We start from the raw sequence: 19,085 nt of genomic DNA on the forward strand, positions 1-19,085 counted from the left end.
GTCAGCCAGAGCCAAGGGAGAGCAGGAGGTAGGTGAGATCTACAGAAGAGTGGGGCGGATCCTCACTCCATGGGCTTAACCTGGGCCGGTCCAGCCTTGACCCCATCTGCCCACAGGAGCTTCCCAGCCTGGGTCTGTAGGGAGGCACTTCCCCCACCCGAGAGCACAGGGGGAAAGCAGGCCCAGCATCCTCCCAAAAGATGCACACAGGGGCTGGGGAGGCCAGGGGGCAGAGCATAGGCTCCCGGCTGCCTGCGCCAGCACCCTCTTCCTCTCCAGCTGCTCCCTCTCCACCTCCCGGCTCCTCCACCTTCCCAGCCCAACCCCAGCTTCTCTCCTGTCATCGAGGCTCTCTGGTGAGATAGAGGGACTGGAAATCAGGGCTGGAGGGGAGAGGCCCTGTGGCCTGGAGGCTGGCCGGTGGGTGGTGACTGTCTCTCGTGCAGGGATAAGAGATCCACGCCTTCTGCATCCAGGGTTGCTGCTTCTCCTCCATCTAGTGGACCTGCCAGAGACCCCAGGAAACATGAGGCTGGTATGCAGTGAGACAGAGGAAACAACAGGACCAGGGGAGGGAGTCCTGGGCCGAAAGAGAAAGCAGCTGACCTACAGAGTGGCTCCACCCTCGGTTAGCCGAGTAACTAGCATTTTAATAAACCACTTCACCACTCAGAACTTTCATTTCCACTTCTATCAAATGGGGCTAAAATGTCTGCTTCTCTAGGTTTTTTGTAAGGTTTGAATGAGAAGGTGGAACCATAGGTCCCCTGTAAACTCTAAAGTGTATTATCTACCACCTGCCCTGAGCCCAACCTTGCAGAAGGATGCTTCCCACTATCACACGCTGCCTTTGTAAACTACTTCATACAGATCACGTGCTTTTATACACATTCTCTCACTTGGCTCTTCCACTGAACTGATGAAGTGGAGTGGCCGGCCCGGGATCACACAGAATGAAGCAGTTGCTGAACTCAAACTGCTAAATGCTGAGCTCTCTCCCTAGGGCAGGGAGAGCAGGCACGACCAGGGATGAGTAATGGTCATAAGTAAATACATAATAACACCTGGATCACTCACTCTAAGCCTAGCGCTGGCCAGGCCTTCCTTACCTCATGTAATCGTCACATATGATGATGGCATATACAGTAGCCACGATGGTTACTTCCAGGACACTGAGGTTTACCAAAGTTAGGAATTTGCCACAGATCACACAGGAAATGGCAGATCTGGGCTACAAATTCAGGTCAACTCTTCTTTAGTGAATGCTTAAATTGATAGAACGGATTCAACGTTATAAGCGTCACTTCTTCCTCCTCCCAGTCTGGGAATATTCCCCAGCCCCCAGCAGGGCCCAGGCCCGAGGGATGAGGGTCACGGTTTCTGAGGCTTATTGGTCCTTCACAAACGGGTCTGCCCCACCTGCCCCCCGACTCACCTGCACCGTGTCCTGGATCCAGTCCAGGAATTCGGCAACTTTGGCGTAGACGCCGGGGGGGTGGTTGGGCTCTGCGCAGCCGCGGCCCCAGCTGACCACCCCCACCAGGCGCCACGTGCCCTTGTCCAGGCACACCAGGGGACCCCCCGCTATCCGCCTGCGGCATCCAGGCACCGGGACACAGAGAAACAGGCAGTCAGTCCTTCCTGGTGGAGTGGCGGCAGACCACTCCCCAACCCCCGACCCCGGGGCCGGGAGCACACCCTGCATTCCAGGCGGTCCTGCTTCCAGGACGGATCCCATCTTGCCTTGTCCCCCTTCAACCCGCAGCGCGCTGCCCACTTGCCTGGGCGCCCCCGCTCGCGGGAAGGATGTCAGCCCGGAGCCCGGCCGCAGGCCACGCCCACCCCGCGCTGGGCCCCCGCCCGCCTGCACCTGGCACGCGTCGGCCCTCTGCTCCAGGTAGGCGGCACACAGCATGTGGGGCGTGAGGGCCCCGCTGTACACACAAGAGCTGTTGCAGAGCTGGGTGCCGAGCGGAGGCACCACCGTGTCCCGGAGCGTGTCCGACCTGTGGGCTGCGGGAGGCAGATGCGGAGATGGAGGGGTGCAGAGCAAGGCCCAGGGGAGCAGGACAGCAAGAGGGCCTTAGAGGCCCCGGAGGTGCGGAGGCCCAAAGAGGGGAGCCCAGGATGGGAGCTGTGGACTCTGGGCGAAGAGGCAGGGGTCCGTCAGACTTGGGGGCTGGGAGCGAAGAGGAGGTGTAGACCCCACACATACACCCTGATGCTGAGGCCGTGGCCCTCCTGGGAGAAGGGGAGGGGGAAGAAGACCCAGGCAGGGGAGACTGGGTCTGGGGGGACTGGCGCTGCCCTGTGACCAGGGGAGGAGGAGGTGGGAGGAGGAGGTGCCTCACCTTGGGAAAGGATGCCTCCCCGACACCCACACCCCTGTGCACCCCAGCCCCTGGGAGCTGACTCACTGTGGCTGGGGTCAGTGTAGCCCCAGCCAGACACCCAGCACTGCGAGCCCCTTGGAAAATCCTGCTCTTCAGCCGGCAGGCACACGGTGCCCACGGTGTCTGCGGAGAGGCAGTGGTCCCGGGTCCCACTCCGGCTCGGCCTCCCTGCCCGCGAGCCTGGGCAAAGGACCAGGGCGGGCATGTCCTCCACGCCCCCTCCTCAAACAGTCCTGGCTCCGGCCTCCTGTACAGCTGTGTGACCTGGGAGCCACCATTCACGCAGAGGACAGTGTGGAAACTGCAGTGTGCCCGGTGCCCTAAACCGGGGGGTGTACACACGGTCCATCCCCACCTGGGGCTGAGGGGGGATGGAAACTCCTTCTGGGTGTTTGTACCTAACTTCTCCTAATGAGAACCCATTTTGGATTTTCCCCAGGGTGTGTGGACCCTCTTGGGACATGGTTTCCAAAAGTGTGCGACCTGTCCTGTGGGCGGAGCCTGAACCTGATTTTACGTAATGCATAGACCTGCCGTTAGATAAACGCCACTTCGCTGGGAGAAAGTATTTCCTCTTCGGTTCTCTTTCAGCCCCTCTTCTGCCCCAAGGAGAAAGAGTCTGTCTGGTGCTACTCTGTGCCTCTCTTCATGCCTGCCCATCCCTTCCGAGCACAGAGAGAGCAGCCTGACGCGGCAGTTCTGCAGAGCACAGCGCCTAGCTGGGACCTGAGCACTGTTTTGCTTTCACTCTGTGCATTTTTGCGTTTATTATCTATTTAATATAACTCATATGGTTCTCCAATTAGGTAGTCACCTAAAGTTTCCCTTTAAATATATTCGTGTCAATTTAGAATCATTAACTGTTGAACAACGGTGCAGAGAGCAGCCATATACGGTAGAATTTGTGAGCAGCAGAGAGCAACCACTGTTGCTGGGGAAACCCAAGGCTCCAGGTAGCAATGGGAGGGAGGAGTGCTGAGTGTGTGTGTGTGTGTGTGTGTGTGTGTGTGTGTGTGTGTGTGTGTGTGTGTGCGGTGTGAGAGTAGGCGTGCACAGGATTAGGTGTGCATACTTATGTGAGCCTTGTATGAGTGTGTGAGCATGTGAGGGCATGCACACGTGTGTGTGTGTGTGTATATGTGAGCATGTGTGTCTGTAGGTGAGTGTACTCGGCACATGCGTGTGGAAGAGCTGCCCTTCAAGGGCAGATGCTGTGGAGGAGACTCTCTGCCCCGGGAATTGTTTGCCTTGTGAACTTGAAGAGAGTCAATTCGCTCTCTAAAGGTCAGCATCCTGATCTACATACACCGGCCTCAGCTCCCTGTCAGGTTTGTTCTGAGGATGGGGTGAAAGAATATTTGGTAAGGTAAATCTTATTAACCGTAATATGGTGCTAGTTATTAACTGTTATCCTATTAACTGTCAACACACAGTTAACTATTATTCACTATAACCCAGCTGGGACCTGGCACCAACAGCCTGTTGGAAGATGGAGCCCCTGAGAAGCTCTTCTTGGGGCCTCCAGGCAAATCCTGCCTGCAGCCCAGATGGGAAAAGGGCCAGAACCTTTGTCCCCAAAAGAGCGTGTGGAGGAGCTGGTGCCACCCCAGGTCCAGGTGATGCCAGGGTCCACGACGGTCACCAAATGAAGTGAACGTTGGGTTCACAGCACAAGGGGGTCTTAGGAACCCACGGGGCTCTCGCGCTCCTGGCTCCACCCCTCTCACCACAGCCTCACCTGAGAAGTGGAGCGGGGTCCGGAGCTGCAGGAGGGCCACGTCGTAGTCGTGACTCTGGGCACTGTACAGAGTGTGGGCGATGATCCGCTCCACCACAGCCCCCTGGTGCGGCCTGACCAGCCCCGCATGGACCCGCCAGCTGGACCGGCGGGACAGCCTGAAACTGCACAAGGGAGCTGAGCTGAGCCTGGGGGAGGAAGGGGCCGGAGACATTGACATAAATGAGTTGGTGGGGGGAGGAAGCCAGCAAGCACGGCTGTTGGCAGGGGCCCCATCACCAGGCTGCAAGCTCCCAGAACCCAGGCCTCTTAGAATCCCCCAGCAGCTGGCAAGACACGGCATGCAGTAGGTGCTTAATAAATGCTCAGGCACTGATGGAGAGAGAAGTGAGACACTATGATCATTGGCCACCACTGCACTCTCCAGCATAACCCCCTTCAGGTTTTTTGTGTGTGTGTGTGTGTGGTATGCGGGCCTCTCACTGCTGTGGCCCCTCCCGCCGCGGAGCACAGGCTCCGGACGCGCAGGCCCAGCGGCCATGGCTCACGGACCCAGCCGCTCCGCGGCATGTGGGATCCTCCCGGACCGGGGCACGAACCCGTTTCCTCTGCATTGGCAGGCGGACCCTCAACCACTGCGCCACCAGGGAAGCCCCCCCCTTCAGGTTTTACAGCAAACATGGAAGGGCCTTGTGTGATTATCATAGCTCTAAGCCGAGTCAGCAAAGCTTTCCTCAGTGCTGTCTCCCCACTTCCTAAGTGTGATCACTGGGGAGGCACTTCGGCTCTCCCAGCCTCGGTTTCCTCACTATAAGATGAGGATGACACCACCTGCCTTGCCCGCCATCAAGAGAAGAGGGCCGAAGAGCTCATTCTTTCCTTCCAACCAGCATTTATTAAGCACCTACTATATTCCAGGCCACGGGGACACGGCAAGGGAAAAATCAACAAAGGGATTCAGTGGTAAATAAGACTCTTCCCTGCCCTCGTGGAGCTTCCAGTGTAAAGGGGAAGAAAGACATAAAACAAATAATTACATGGAAATTGATTTAATTACAGTGATGATAAACGTGAAGAAGCATGGAGGGCTGTGAGTGTGAAAGCCTTTTAAAAACTTAAAGACCGAACAAAACTAAAGAACCAATATTTGTATTATGACTGCTATTTAGGCAGAGCTGTTCTTGGCACTGAACAGGGAGAATTTCACAAACACCGCCCAGGCCCACTCTCAGCAGACATGGGAGGCAGACAGTTGGACATTGTGTACAGGACACACCAACGGACAAGGAGAAAATGCTAGGGGGCACCCTCACCCCAGCAGCCCCCAGCCTTGTCTGTGCACACAGTGCGCCGTGGTCACTACCCAGTGTGGGGCCAGCACGGAGCCCCCGCATGTGTGCCGGGCAGCCAGGGCCACACTGGCCTGCCAGGGCCAGCTCCCGGGAGCCACCACCTGCCCTCCCACTATCTGGGAAGCCAGGGGCCTGGTCCCACACTCTGCAAACAGACAAGCACTGGTGAGATGGAAAGAACGCGGGGTGGGTGTCAGCACTGGGCTAACTGTCGGGGCCTGTGGTCCAGCGTGGATGGCTCCCATTTATCATTCCTGGCCCTAAGCCTGGAGCGGGAAGCTGGAAATGTTGGTCACACATCCACCTGTCCCATCAGGCGGTGCGCTCGCTGAGAGCAGGGGTGGTGCCTGCATCATCTGTGGAGCCCCAGGATCTAAGAAAAAGCCTGTCCCATAGGAGGGGTCAAATGGTGGCATGTGGACAGACGCGTGGAAGGACAGATGAAGAGATGGCTAGATGACTGGGAAGGTGGGTGAAAGGAACTCTGCAAACTGTCTCTCACTTGGCCCCTCTTTCCCCACCATCTTTAGGCTCCAGAAGCTGCTGTTTCCCCTCTGGGGCGCCCCCAGAGGCCAGGGAACGTCGGAGGCCAGGGCGAGGAGTGAGGCAAGGAGGTCATCCACCCAAACCAGTGGCTGGTGGCGAATGGGACAGAGGTGTAGATGGGGCTCTGTTTGGGCAGAACTGTGTCTGCAAGAAGGGGCCCTGCAGGCAGGTGGGCAAGGAACCCCAGCCCAGACCCAGCTGAGCTTCCCAGTGGGGATGTCCCACCCTGAGGGCACGGCGGAGACGCCCTCCTCCCACCGCCTCCTTCCCAAACCCAGGACAGGACTCACCAGAGCATCTGAGGGAGACCATTTGACCAGAAGTACAGCTGTCCCTGCAAAACAGAGGCAGTGCCAGCAGGAAGCTGGGTGGGGCCCAACCTACCCCAGGCTGCACACCCACCCGAGGGCCTGGGGGAGGGGGTCGTTGTTGGGGGGAGCAGAGGAGGCCTCTCTGTAGCCACAGCCACCTGCTTCCTGACCCCACCCAAGCCCCCAGGCCCCTGCTTGTAGCAAGTCTCTAGGACAGCAGGTGTGCTCTGCCCAGTTGTCCTGGGCACACAGCACCTCGTGGTCCTCCAGTTGGATTTGCGCAGGGCCCAATGTTACAAATGTGTTCACGAATGTGAAATTCCAGCTGTTCCCACTAAGGCCCCTGAGTACCGTGTGCTCAGCGGACGAGTGGGTAAGAGAGTAAGTGAATGGACTCAGTCCTTCGCCCCGTGCTGCTGCCTCAGATGACTCCACTCTCTCCCAAGCCCTTTGCCCAGCCCTGCGTACTCATATGCCTGCTCTCCTCTTTCCCCTCCTCCTTCTTAGCATAAACCTCAACTCCTGGGAGTTCCCTGGCGGTCCAGTGGTTAGGACTTGACGCTTTCACTGCTGAGGGCCCGGGTTCAATCCCTGGTTGGGGAGCTAAGATCCCACAAGCCACATAGTGCAGCCTAATATAAATAAATCAATAAAATTTAAAAACACACTGTTAAAAAGGGAAAAAAATCAACTCCTTTTGGAGCAAAGCCCTCTTTCTTGACTTCTCTCTTGCCCCCAGCATCCTAACGCCTGTATCCTACTAGCTTCCCAAATCCACGGCCCCCCGGCTCTCCTGGCAGAGTCAGTCCCACCCCTACTTCCCTTTGCCCATTAAGGTATCTAAGACAGGGACCCCACGTTCCCCTGATCGGCCCACAGGGGACAGGAGCTGGATAGGAGGGGACTGAGGTTCAGACGGGAACAGAGGTGAAGGGGTGAGAAGGCTTTAGAGCAGGGACAGGAGGAGGCTGCTGGAAAGCTTGAGGACACCCAGGCAGGCTGAAAACCCGCTCAGCTGGCACCCACCCCCAGGATTTGGGGAAGGGGCCATCCCAGAGCCCTCTCTTCTCTAGAGGGTCTCCAGGGTCCAGACCATCTGTCTGGTCAACCATCTGTCTCCTGAGATAGCAGAATTATCCAAATAAAGTGCGGCAGGGGTGAGAGGGACTAATTTGGAGACAGGAGCCTGGTTTCAAGACTTCGTTTGGCTGTTTATCAGTTCTGTGACCTTGCACAAGGCCCTTTACTTCACTGAGTCTCAGTTTCCCCACCTGTATAATGGGAATAGGAGTACCATTGCAAATCCTCTGACAATAACACCCAATCCTGCCATTCTTGTGAGGGGCAAATAAGATGATGTATATGAAACTTGGGGGGGGCAGGGCTCCTGTGAGCCGAGTTAGTAATTTCTCATTGGGAAATATTCCTCTTTGTTGTCCTATCTTACACTTCCAGTGTCCTCGCCACCAGGCTCTCATGATAGGAAGATTTTTGCTGGATTGTTCACCAGGAAGTGAGGGGCATCCCTCAGCCCCCTGAGAAGCCCTACCTGGGCTGCCCCACCTCCTCCGGGAGGCCTCCCAGTCTAGGGAGCAAATTGCCTGGAGCCGTTGAGCCTGATGTCAGACAGGTTCACTGCCTTGTGGTCTGTGAGTCTTGGCAGAAGAAGGGAACAAAATGGGAGGAAATCCGCTTTAAACTGACGATCAGCACAAGAGATGGGGGTTAAGTATAACCGGAATGTGATACTATACCAGGGTAGTGACTGAGCAAGACTTTGACAATGACCTCTTCTGGGATGTATATTTGTTAAAAATCAAGGATGTTCAAAGGAGAGAAACAGACTGGGGCACCATCATGCCCAGAGGCCAGGGGATGACCAAAATGACCTCTTGCCATTTCCTGAGTACTTTGATGGTGACAGACAGATAGAGGTCTTCAGTGCTCCTCCCCCACCCACCAGCTCTCCACCCTCCCCAGGCCCCACCTCTGGCCCCAGCTACCTGAGATGCCCAAGGCTCCTGGCAGATCCGTACCCCCAGGGCAGAGCTCCAGCCCTCGTGGCAGACCAGGAGCCAGTCTGGCCGGGCCCTCACCTGCACTTCCAGCAAGAAGTCCTCGGTATTTATCCTGAAAGACACTGAAACCACCGCATGAAAGCCACATCCCACCTGCTGTGGGATGGAGGGGTAGCGTGGGCAGGCCGAGCCGGAAGTGGCCACCATGGGACCTAAAGAGGCCTTCACGATAGCATCTGGCTCACCCCATATCAGGCTCCAAGAACAAAATAACCCTTCTTTGCGCAGCGTTTTAAGTTTGTGTTTTAACCAAGTGCTTTTAAACGTGCTCCATCACTAAGTGTCACAGCAACCCTGTCGGGTGAGAATTTCCATCCTCCACATTCTGCAGAGGGAAGTAAGGCACGGAGGTTAAGCGACCCGTCCTAGGTCACAGGATCTGCAAGTGATGGATCCAGGTCTTCTGATTTCAAATCTCATGACAATACTAGCGATGGTTCCTATTTATTGAGCATCTGCTTTTTCCAGGCTCTGTGCTAAGCCCTTTTATTTTATGCTCTTATTATGCTTCCAACTTCATGCGGTAACTATTTTCATCTCCACTTCATGGAGAAGGAAATGGAAGCTCAAAGCAGTAACGGGGACCCAAACACACACACAGCTAGCAAAAGCAGGCTCCAAGCTGACCCTAACTAACCTCTGTAACTGATTCTACCCTCAGCCTTAGCTGCACCGTGTCTGCTGACCCTCAACTCTTACCTGGAGGGGAGGAGACGAGATCTGGGCGTGGGATGCAGAGACAACGTGGCGAGACGTTCCCAGCCCTCTGTGCGTTCTTTGCCCCTGGGCCCAGACCCTTGCCAGCCCGTGCTACCTCCCGCCACACACCTGGCTCCTCTTCCCCACACTGCAGCCTCACGCTGACCAAAGGGCGAGTCGCCATCTCTCCTGGCAGCCTGGGCTCTTGGCCATGCCCCAGCTAGAGATCAAGACCGTCCCCCAGGAGTGCTGAAAGCCCTGAATCAGAGATCAACTCTACAAGGCTGGGCCGTGGCTCCACCCTCACAGTATGGGAGACACAGGTGGGTGGCAGCAAACTCGTGGCCCTTCAGTTTGGTCCTCTTGCCCCCAGCCAGAAGGGAGGATCCTAGAGCTGTGCAGGGGCCCGGGGCCCAGGTGGGAGTCCTGCAACTTTGGGGCATAGCCCACCTGCTCTGGGAAGCGAGGGGAGAAAGGCTTCCTCACCGCCGGCCTCTGAGCAGTTTAAGCTCATCTCCTCACCCTGCAGGGTCCTGGGAACAGGCTGAGGGGCAGCCGGCCACAGATACAGCGCTTCAGAGGACAGAGACAAGGAGAGGCTGGGGGAAGGAAGGGATTCCCCTAGGAGGGGGCAAGGAGCAGAGCAAGGGACCTGCAGCAGAGAGAGGCAAAGGCAGCCTCCAGGGGGCTCCTCACCACCACCCTGCCTGAGGCAGGTCCCCCCGCAACGTGCAGAAGAGAGCCATTGCGCTCTCAATGTCTCTGTCTCTGTCTCTCTCTCTCTCCCTCTGACTGGGAAAGATCTCTTGGAGAAGTTTGACAAGGGCCTCCCTGGATCATCCACTCGAGCACATTTCTCACTGCAGGACTGAAATGTTCTTCTTTACGGAGAGCCCGAGTCCCTCCTGCTGGCCCTTCACCCCGTTTCTACTTGCTGTCTACTCAGAGTAGATGGAAAAGACGCCCATCCCACCTGCCTTGAACACCTGCTCAGCACCTGCTCCTCTCTCCCAGCATCCCCCAGATCCTGTTCATTGCTGCTCCCCTGCCACTGAAGGTCCCAGCACTGACCTAGAAGCCAGGAGCCAATGCTCGCACCAGCCAGCAGCACCAGGGCTCCCAACACGGCCCAGCCACGCCGCCCTGTGCACCAGCGCCCTGCCCAGGAGACAGCGGGGGAGGAGGGTAGAGGAGCGTCTGGGGGCCCTGCCGCCCCCTGCCAGCCGCACTTCACCCCGAGGCACCGCCCCGGGACCAGACAGCCACCGACTCGCAGCAGTAGTTTGCCCCACTGCACCTGCCCGCCTCCCCTTGCCCCATCATCCTGGGGAGAGGAGGGGTCAGAGCTCTGATCACTGGAGCCCCCAAATGGGAAACAGAGCAAAAGCAGGTCTGGGATAAATCGTGAGACAGCCTCTCACCATCAGTCCTTTAAGGCTGACCTGGGAAGATCTGGGGAAAAAGAATCTGGAGGATGTAGGAAGATTGTCCCTTCACTGCCCCCACCCTGTCATTCCCCGATGGCCCAGTCTGGCCTAGTGGGTGGCTGCTGGGCCTCGGGCCTCGGCAGTGGGTCTCCGGGCTCTGCTCTGAAGATCCAGGATCCTGGACTCTCCTCTGCATACTGAGCCTCCATGGGGGCTTAGCCATCCAGCATCAGGCTCTGGGGAAATAGCTGTCAGTCACTCACCAAGGAGAGAAATCACCACCGACCACAAGAAGTCCCCACTCTCTAACTCCAGCCGGGCCCTCGTTGCCACTTGTGAGCCTTTTTTCATCTTGGGGACTCCATGTGTGTTCCCATAGATGCCCCTTGGGCCTCCCTGCTCTCCTGGAGCCCCTAGCCCCACCCACCTTTCTCTCACACAGCCAGTAAGTGTCAGAGCAGAGACCTGAGCCCAGATTGGGCCAACTTCTACACCCACACTCTTCACCACCCCCTCACCTTGGTTCCCACCAGCATGGAGGACATCCACTGAATCCCTGAACATCCCTCCTCAGATCCTAAGGTCCCATCCTTCCTCATTCTCTCCTATCTTGGAGGAAAAACTGCCCCTCCCCTACGAACCATGCATTCATTCACCCAGTAAATAGTATTCAGCCCAAGTGGACAGTCTGCGGTAGGGGATACTGTAAGGAGTTCAAGGTAAATTAACGTGGACTCCACAACCACCGCCTCAAAGAACCTACTTGTGAGTCCTGAAGATAAGTCATGTAAACAAAGCAGCACAAGTTCAGTGACAGAAGAGAAATTCAGTTTAACTAACATTGGAATTCCAAAGGAGAGCTTACTTCTTGTTGGGGAGATCAAGAAAGGCTTCCTGGAAGAGGCAGCCTCTGAGACAGGCCCTCATAGATGAATAGGGTTTTAACTGACATATATGCTCATTGGGTGTTCCAGGAAAAAGGTGTTGAGGAGGCAAAGGAATGGGAGTAAGAAAGCATAGAGTGAGGTCAGACATTTGCCTAAAATTCATGTGCCATGAAGAAGAGTAATGGAAAGTAAGATCTTGGCAAAAACACTGGACCAGCAGTTCAAAGCTGGGTCTACAGCGTACTATATGAACTTGGTAACTCATCAGACCTCCAAATTTCAACTTTCTCCTTTATGAAATAAGAGTGATAACCCCTGCTACCCATTGAGTAGTCTCCCCCATCTAGCTTTGTCTCCATTCCTTCTCCATGCCAGAGCAATCTTTCTAAAATGCAAGCATTAGCAAGTTAACACCATCTTTAAAGAATCTAATGATTTTTGTAGCCTTCAGGGTAAATCCAGATCTCCCTTGCATAGCTCACAGCATCCTCTGTGATCTCGCCCCTCCTGACCTCTCCATCCTCACCTGGCAGCACTAACTCCTCCACAGCAGAACTCAGGGTGATACTAACACACGTGCCTGTCCTTAGCATCCTCACACACTCTCACACCACGGAGGCATGGCACCTGCTGTCCCCTTCCCCACATACTGACTCCTATGACCTTGCAAGACTCAGCTTAAGTGTTATTTTTCCAGGAAGCTTTCTTCAACCCAGGTAGCACCTATTGTGACCCTCTATTATGCTCATTTACTTCTCTCTCTCTCTCTCTCTCTCCTTCCTCTCTGGTCTAGGCATCCCAGAGTCTAGCTCAAGAGCTAGCACAAAGTGGGAATTCAGTTAATGCACACTGAATAAAGGAAGGAAGGAAGGCAGGCAGGCAGGGAGGGAGGCAGGGAGGGAGGAAGAAAACAGATTATGTGGCTGAAAGGGTTTTTATAAAGTACAACACAAATATTAAGTATAATAAATAATATATTAATAAGAAATACATATAAACTATGGGTCCTTTCTATAATGAATTTATAATCCAGTAAAATAGAAAGAGTCCCTTAAAGTTGAAGTAAGTCCCGTCTCCCCTGCAGACCACCTTCCCCTGTCAACACGGCTTGGTCTAGAGAGAATTCCAGGGCATGCTCAGCCTTTCTTCCTGTCTCAGTATCAAGGGAGCCTGGCTTGAAGTTCAGCCTCTGAACAAACTGGCCTCACCTCGGGAGCTGCCCCACCTCAACACTCACCTGTCCAAGGCCATATGGTAGCCTGCAAAAATGGTCTTTAATGGTACAGGATTTCTTCGTCCTTTTTGGGGGGAGGCGTTCATGTAATAATGATTTGCTAAGTGCTGCCTACAGGCAAAGCACCTGGCTAGGCATATGGGGGACAAGAGTGGGAAATAAAAGTCACACCCGGGGAAAACCAAACCAGGAGGTTGACCACACAGGGTCCCCTCTAGGCCCCCCTCTCCTCTGCACCAGATCAGCCAGAGGAGACTCCTTCCAAGAGCCTAGAATTCCAAGGGTGGGGTCAGGGGTGGGAGTAGAAAGAAAGAGAGGCCAGAGCAGGGAATGGCCTTACCATATGGGTCAGTGGCAACAATGCAAAATCTCAAGGTCTGCTAGGTAAGTTCTGCTCCTGTTCTTGGATCAGTATTGATTAAATAGCCTGGCCAGCTTGGTTAGAAGATGAGGTCTCCGTAGTTCACACATGGCTTCTCCCTTCACCGTCCTACACACACACACACACACACACACACACACACACACACACACACCAGAGAGACAATGAATTCTGCTCAGAAACCATGAATAGATCCCTTGTTGCAGGAAAGGGAGTCAAGGGCTAGCCTGAGCTGGGCAGCCTCAGCCCCTCCCATCAGCTAACTGGAAGCTTAGAAGCAGAGAAAAATGTTAGGAGGAGGAGGGGAAGCCAGCTACTGTTGCTTAGCAACAAGATCCCTTGTGCCAAAAAGTGTGCCCCATGCATGCCGGCACAATCCCCCCACTTCCTGCTGACAGGGCTGTATTCAAGAGACTGATATTAGCATTTGTTGAAATGTTTCTGAGTCCTCTGGATGATATCTCAATTCTGTGTGGGTTGGCTTTTCCAGCAGTCTGGGGCTATCACCATGTTGAAATTGGGATGTTGATGAGGGATCTTTGTGACCTGTCTCCTCGGGGCTGCACCGGTCACTCCAATGCCAGGGAAATGGGGCCTCTCCACCCCAGTGCCCTGGGGACCAGTTCCTATAGGAGACCTCAGTGCTATGTTGCTTCAAAGCACAAGGTGGCCCAGCTGAGTCCGGGATGGGCTGAACATACCTGGGAGCCATATCTCTTTAGTCAAGGAGGAAGAAGAGGTCCCAGAGAAGGGAAAGACTAGTGTGGCTCCCCTTCCTCCAAATGCCTCTCATAGATCCCTCAGATGAGACAGTTAAGAACAGGGGTTTTAGAGTCAGGCCTTCATCCAACTCCAGTTCTTCCAGTTGCCTTACTCAGCCTCACCTGTAAAGTTATGATAATATTACCTACCTCATAGGGTTTATGCTGGAATTAAATGAGCTATTGAACATAAAATTCTTAGCTTTATAGCTAGCACAGACCCTATTCAGTAAATATTAGCTGCTATTATTATTGTTAATGATTACTGTTGAACCTCACTCACAATGAAGGGACAGAGGTCAGCTATGCGTCATAGAAGCAGGAGGAGAACATGGTGACTGGAGTTGAGAAGCTCTTGGCTAAGTGTTGAGGTCTCCTAGGACAATATTCTTCAGCCTACAAATCTGTATACTTACTGTGTGTCAGGAACTAGCCTGGGCATGGGGAATGAATAAGTCACAGGCTAGGAGCTTACAGGCTGGGAGGAGAGACAGGAACAGATATAAAGAACTGTTGTGTTTTTTGTTCTTTGGTTTTTTTTTTTTTCTGGTAAAAAGTGAAATAACAGAAGCTTGAACACAGAGGTATAGGAGAATAAAGGAATAGCTGACTCCTTTGCTCAGAGGACCCAGAGAAGCCTTCACAATGGAGGAGACATTTGAGCCCAGTTTTGAGAAATGAGAAGGCAATCATATAGAAGGGCATTTCAAATATAGTAGAGATGTCAGTGAAAATAGGCAAAGTCCCCCCCAAACTGTCTCCTCCATAGCAATGAGAAAACTGCAAAAAATTTGTCAGAATTAACTTTTTTAGAAATCTGGAAATTAACCAAAGGCTTATAACAATATGGGAAGAGTTTATTAGAGAAAAATGACAGACCACAGCTAACATCATACTCAATGGTGTAAAGCTAAAAACTTTTCCTCGAAGATAAGGAACAAGACAAGGATGCCCACTATTGCCACTTTTATTCAACATAATATTGGAAGTCAAGTCAAGTCAAACTGGGCAAGCAAAAAAATAATTAAAGGCATCCAACTTGGAAAGGAAGAAGTAAAAACTGTCATTATTTGCAGATGACATGATATTATATCTAGAAAACTCTAAAGATTCCATCAAAAAGCTGATAAAATTAATGAATTCAGTAAAGTTTCAGGATACAAAATCGATAAACAAAAATCTGTTGTGTTTCCATAGACTAATAACTATCAGAAAGAGATATTAGGAAAATGATCCCATTTACAATTGCATCAAAAAGAATAAAATGCCTAGGAATAAATTTAACGAAGAAGGTGAAAGACCTGTACACTGAAAACCATAAGATATTGATACAAGAAATTGTAGAAGACACAAATAAATGGAAAGATATTTTGTGCTCATGGATAGGAAGAATTAACATTGTTAAAATGTCCATACTACCCAAAGCAATCTACAGAGTCAACACAATCCCTATCAAAATTCCAATGGTATTTTTCACAGAAATAGAACAAACAATCCTAAAATTTGTACAGAACTACAAAAGACTCTCAAATAGTCAAAGCAATCTTCAGAAAGAAGAACGAAACTGGAGGCCTCACATGCCCTTATTTCAAACTATATTACAAAGCTATAGTAATCAAAACAATATAGCACTGGCATAAAAACAGACACATAGATTAGTGGAACGGAATAGAGAGCCCAGCAATAAACCCATGGTCGATTCATTTGTGACAAAGGAGGCAAGAATATACAATGAGGAAGGGTAGTCTCTTCAATAAATAGTGTTGGGAAAACTGAACAGCTACATGTAAAAGAATGAAACCAGACCCTTAGCTTATACCATACAGGAAAATCAACTCAAAATTTATTATAGACTTATATTTAAGACCTGATACTGTAAAACCCCTAGAAGAAAACACAGGGAGTGAGCTCCTTGACCCTGATCTTGGCAATGATTTTTTGGATTTGACACCAAAAGTAAAAGCAACATAAGCAAAAATAAACAAGTGGGACTACATAAAATTAAAAGGCTCTGCACAGCAAAAGAAACCATCAATAAAATGAAAAGGCAACATGTAGAATGGGAGAAAAATTTGCAAATCATATATTTAATAAGAGGTTAATGTGCAAAATATACAAGAACTCATACAACTCAATGGCCAAGAAAAACAAAATCCAATTTTAAAGTGGGAAGAGGATCTGAATAGGCATTTTTCCAAAGAAGACATATAGATGGCCAACAGGTACATGAAAAGGTGTTCCACATCACTAATCATCAGGGAAATACAAATCAAAACCACAATAAGATATCACCTCACACCTGTTAGAATGGCAGGCATCAAAAAGACAAGAGATAGCAAGTGTTGGCGAGGACGTGGAGAAAATGGAACACTTGTGCACTGTTGGCAGAAATGCAAGTTGGTGCAGCCACTATGGAAAATGGTATGGAGGTTTCTCAAAAAAATTAAAATAGAACTACCGTATGATCCAGCAGTCCTGCTTTTGGGTATATATCCAAAGGAAATGAAAACAGGATATGGAAGACATGTCTGCACTCCCTTGTTCATTGCAGCATTAGTCACAGTAGCCAAGATGTGGAGAAACCTGTGTCCATCAATGGATGAATGGATACTGAAGATGTGGTCTATATATACAATGGAATATTAGCCATGAGAAAGAAGGAAATCCTGACATTTGCAACAACAGGAATGGACCTTGAGGGCATTATGCTAAGTGACATAAGCCAGACAGAGAAAGACAAACACTGCATGATATCACTTACATGTGGGATCTAAATAAAAAGTCAAACTCACAGAAACAGAGTAGAAAAGTGACTGCCAGTCTGGGGGTGGGAGAAATAGGGAGAGGTTAGTAAAAGTGTACAAAATTTCTGTTATACGATGAATAAGGTCTGAGCATCTTATCCCTCTTATAATTAATGTAAGTTATAACATGGATGACTATAGCTTATAACGATGTAATATATAACTAAAATTGGCTGAGACAATAGAACTTAAATGTTCTCACCAAAAAACGAAAAGGTAAATATATGAGGTGATAGATGTGTTAATGAACTAGATGGAAGATACAGATAGCAAATCATGATGTACACTTTAAATATCTTACAATTTTATTGGACAATTATACCTTAATAAGACATTTTTTAAAAGAGTGATTCTAGATTAAACCGAGGTTCACCTCTTCCTGGCTGTTCTCTTTGCCTGGCTGTCCAAGAAGTCTCTCTTCTTTATCTCTCTGATATTCCTTCCATCCAAGATGAGCCATTCTGGGTTGCCCTGGCCATTTCCCTGGTATGGACAGAATACCCACCTCTAGAGTGAGGTAGCAGGAGCCTAGGGTTCAAATTTTAAGGAGGTACTCACTAGCAAATGGACTGTCAGCACTTGATTACCTTAAGAGTGGTGCCTTCTTAAATCATGTGCCCTAGTGTGCCTTATCATAAACCAGCTGAAGCAGAACGCCTCTGTGTTCTTCTCTTGATAATTCAGATGCAGTCTCACCTCAGTCCTGGCCCTGCTCCCTGGCCTCCTCCCCACTGATACTCCCTGACTCCCCAGTACTGCCTCTATGGATGAGCCTCGACGCCTGAGCCTTGAGACCCTTGCTTTCTCTCCTTCTTCAGCCACTACTCTCAAAAACAACACGGGCCTTTTGCAACTTCCCTTCAGCTGTGCTCTGACACCTCCAGACAGATAACACTGTGATCTTTCTCCTCCACCCAAATGGAAAGACCCACGTGCAAGTTATACAGAATTCTCAGACCTATAAAGTTCTCTTAAAGAGACCACTGAATCTACCATCTCTCTTATCAGAGGAGAAAACGGATGCTCTGAAAGGTGAACAAGCCACAGCATATTGGAGGCCATCCAAGCCCAAGTCTCCTGACATCTGGTCCAGGGTCTTCCCCACTCCCATACATGCCCCACAAGCCACTTATTCACTAAACAGGCAGGCTTAGAGTGAAGAAATTCCGCCTGTGGACCACAGCTCCGGCCAGTGCCTCTGGAGTTCCATCGTGATCATTATCTCCCCTTTGTGTCTGCCAGTAAATGACAGCTTCAGCCCTTGTTTGCGGATTTAATCCTGCCCGTGATCTTCTCTGACTGCCTCCCATACGGTTTTCAGACTTGCTTAAACAGCCTCCGTAATCACTCTCTTCATCCCCTGGAGAGGGAAATGTTAGTGCTCCAGGTGGAAAGCATGCGTGGTGTAAGATGCAGTCTGGAGATTCTGGAACACTCTGTACATCCCCCTCAGTTCCATCCCACTCCCTTCTTTGGCTTTGTCTACCAACAGTGCATCCCCTATCCTCATCCAGTCTATCTGTAGCATGTATGCCCGGTATCCCCAGATCCACTCAAGCAGCCCCCACCTCCTTCAAGTTCAGTTTGGATCATCCCAGTGAGGTTAGCTCAAGCCACCAGACCCTCTACTGCCATCCCACAGCCTAATGAGGCCCAGGCACATACCCTTTCCATCCAGCCCTCTGGAGAGTGGTTTCCTCAATGAAGAAATGAATGACTCCTAAGTCTAATAAGAGGGAAGCTTTAATGAGTGAACATTGGGAAAACGCTAGATCCAGTTACCTTATTCCAGACCATTACTGCATTATCGATAAGCAGTGAAGAAACCCCAAGTGTCTGTTGCCATATTGCTTGCTTTGGAAACAAAGAAATGGATAAAAGTGTATTTAGAAGGAAAAGAAATCTCTGTGGTCTCATATGGTAATCAGCTGTTTACTCGTTAGCATACTGTCTCTGAGCACTCTCTTCTGTCTTGTTATTCTGACTGAAGTCTAGAATAGGAGATGCCCCAGGAAGTGTGGAGGGCAGCCCCTCAGAAGGGTCCTAAAGGGCCTGGAGGTGACACCTACTCAGTCTTCCCCTCTCACTGCCCCCTTCCCTCTCCATCAAGACCCCACTGGCAAGAAGTTTGAATTTTTCTTGGCAAGTAGAAATCTGGAATATCCTGGGCTCATCTTTGCCTGCTCCCAACTCCTCACCTTCCATCAGTCATTCAAACTGGTCATCTCTCAAATCTACCCCTCTCCCAAACCCACAGCCACCTGCACGGCCATCCACCAGGATCTTCCCCAGAATGACTGTAAGAGCCACCCAGTTGATCTCCTGCCTCCAGTCTATTCCATTCTAATCAGTCTGTACCTTTACTTCTTTTCAGCCAATCCAGATGCTCAAGTATCAATATGGAAGGATAAAATAAATGAAAATGGACCCTTCTTTTTTTCTATGGTGCTGCCAAAGTAACACTTCCTAGAGC

The 19,085-nt window shown here is 51.3% G+C and overlaps 1 protein-coding gene across 1 annotated transcript; it reads right to left on the reverse strand.

Moving 5' to 3' along the window:
• Nucleotides 1-377: 377 nt before the first annotated feature.
• TMPRSS5 (transmembrane serine protease 5) lies at nt 378-11,143 on the reverse strand. Its single transcript, XM_067039533.1, is given in 16 exon segments — nt 378-505; nt 900-999; nt 1,436-1,584; nt 1,855-2,013; nt 2,418-2,516; nt 4,132-4,295; nt 5,445-5,628; nt 6,320-6,363; nt 7,890-7,931; nt 7,933-7,995; nt 8,344-8,360; nt 8,362-8,480; nt 9,568-9,690; nt 10,189-10,287; nt 10,657-10,780; nt 11,063-11,143. Coding segments are annotated over 16 exon segments (1,695 nt in total).
• Nucleotides 11,144-19,085: the final 7,942 nt, after the last annotated feature.

This window comes from Kogia breviceps, chromosome 7 (genome assembly GCF_026419965.1).
Source record: "Kogia breviceps isolate mKogBre1 chromosome 7, mKogBre1 haplotype 1, whole genome shotgun sequence".
In the NCBI taxonomy this organism is placed as follows: Eukaryota; Metazoa; Chordata; class Mammalia; order Artiodactyla; family Physeteridae; genus Kogia; species Kogia breviceps.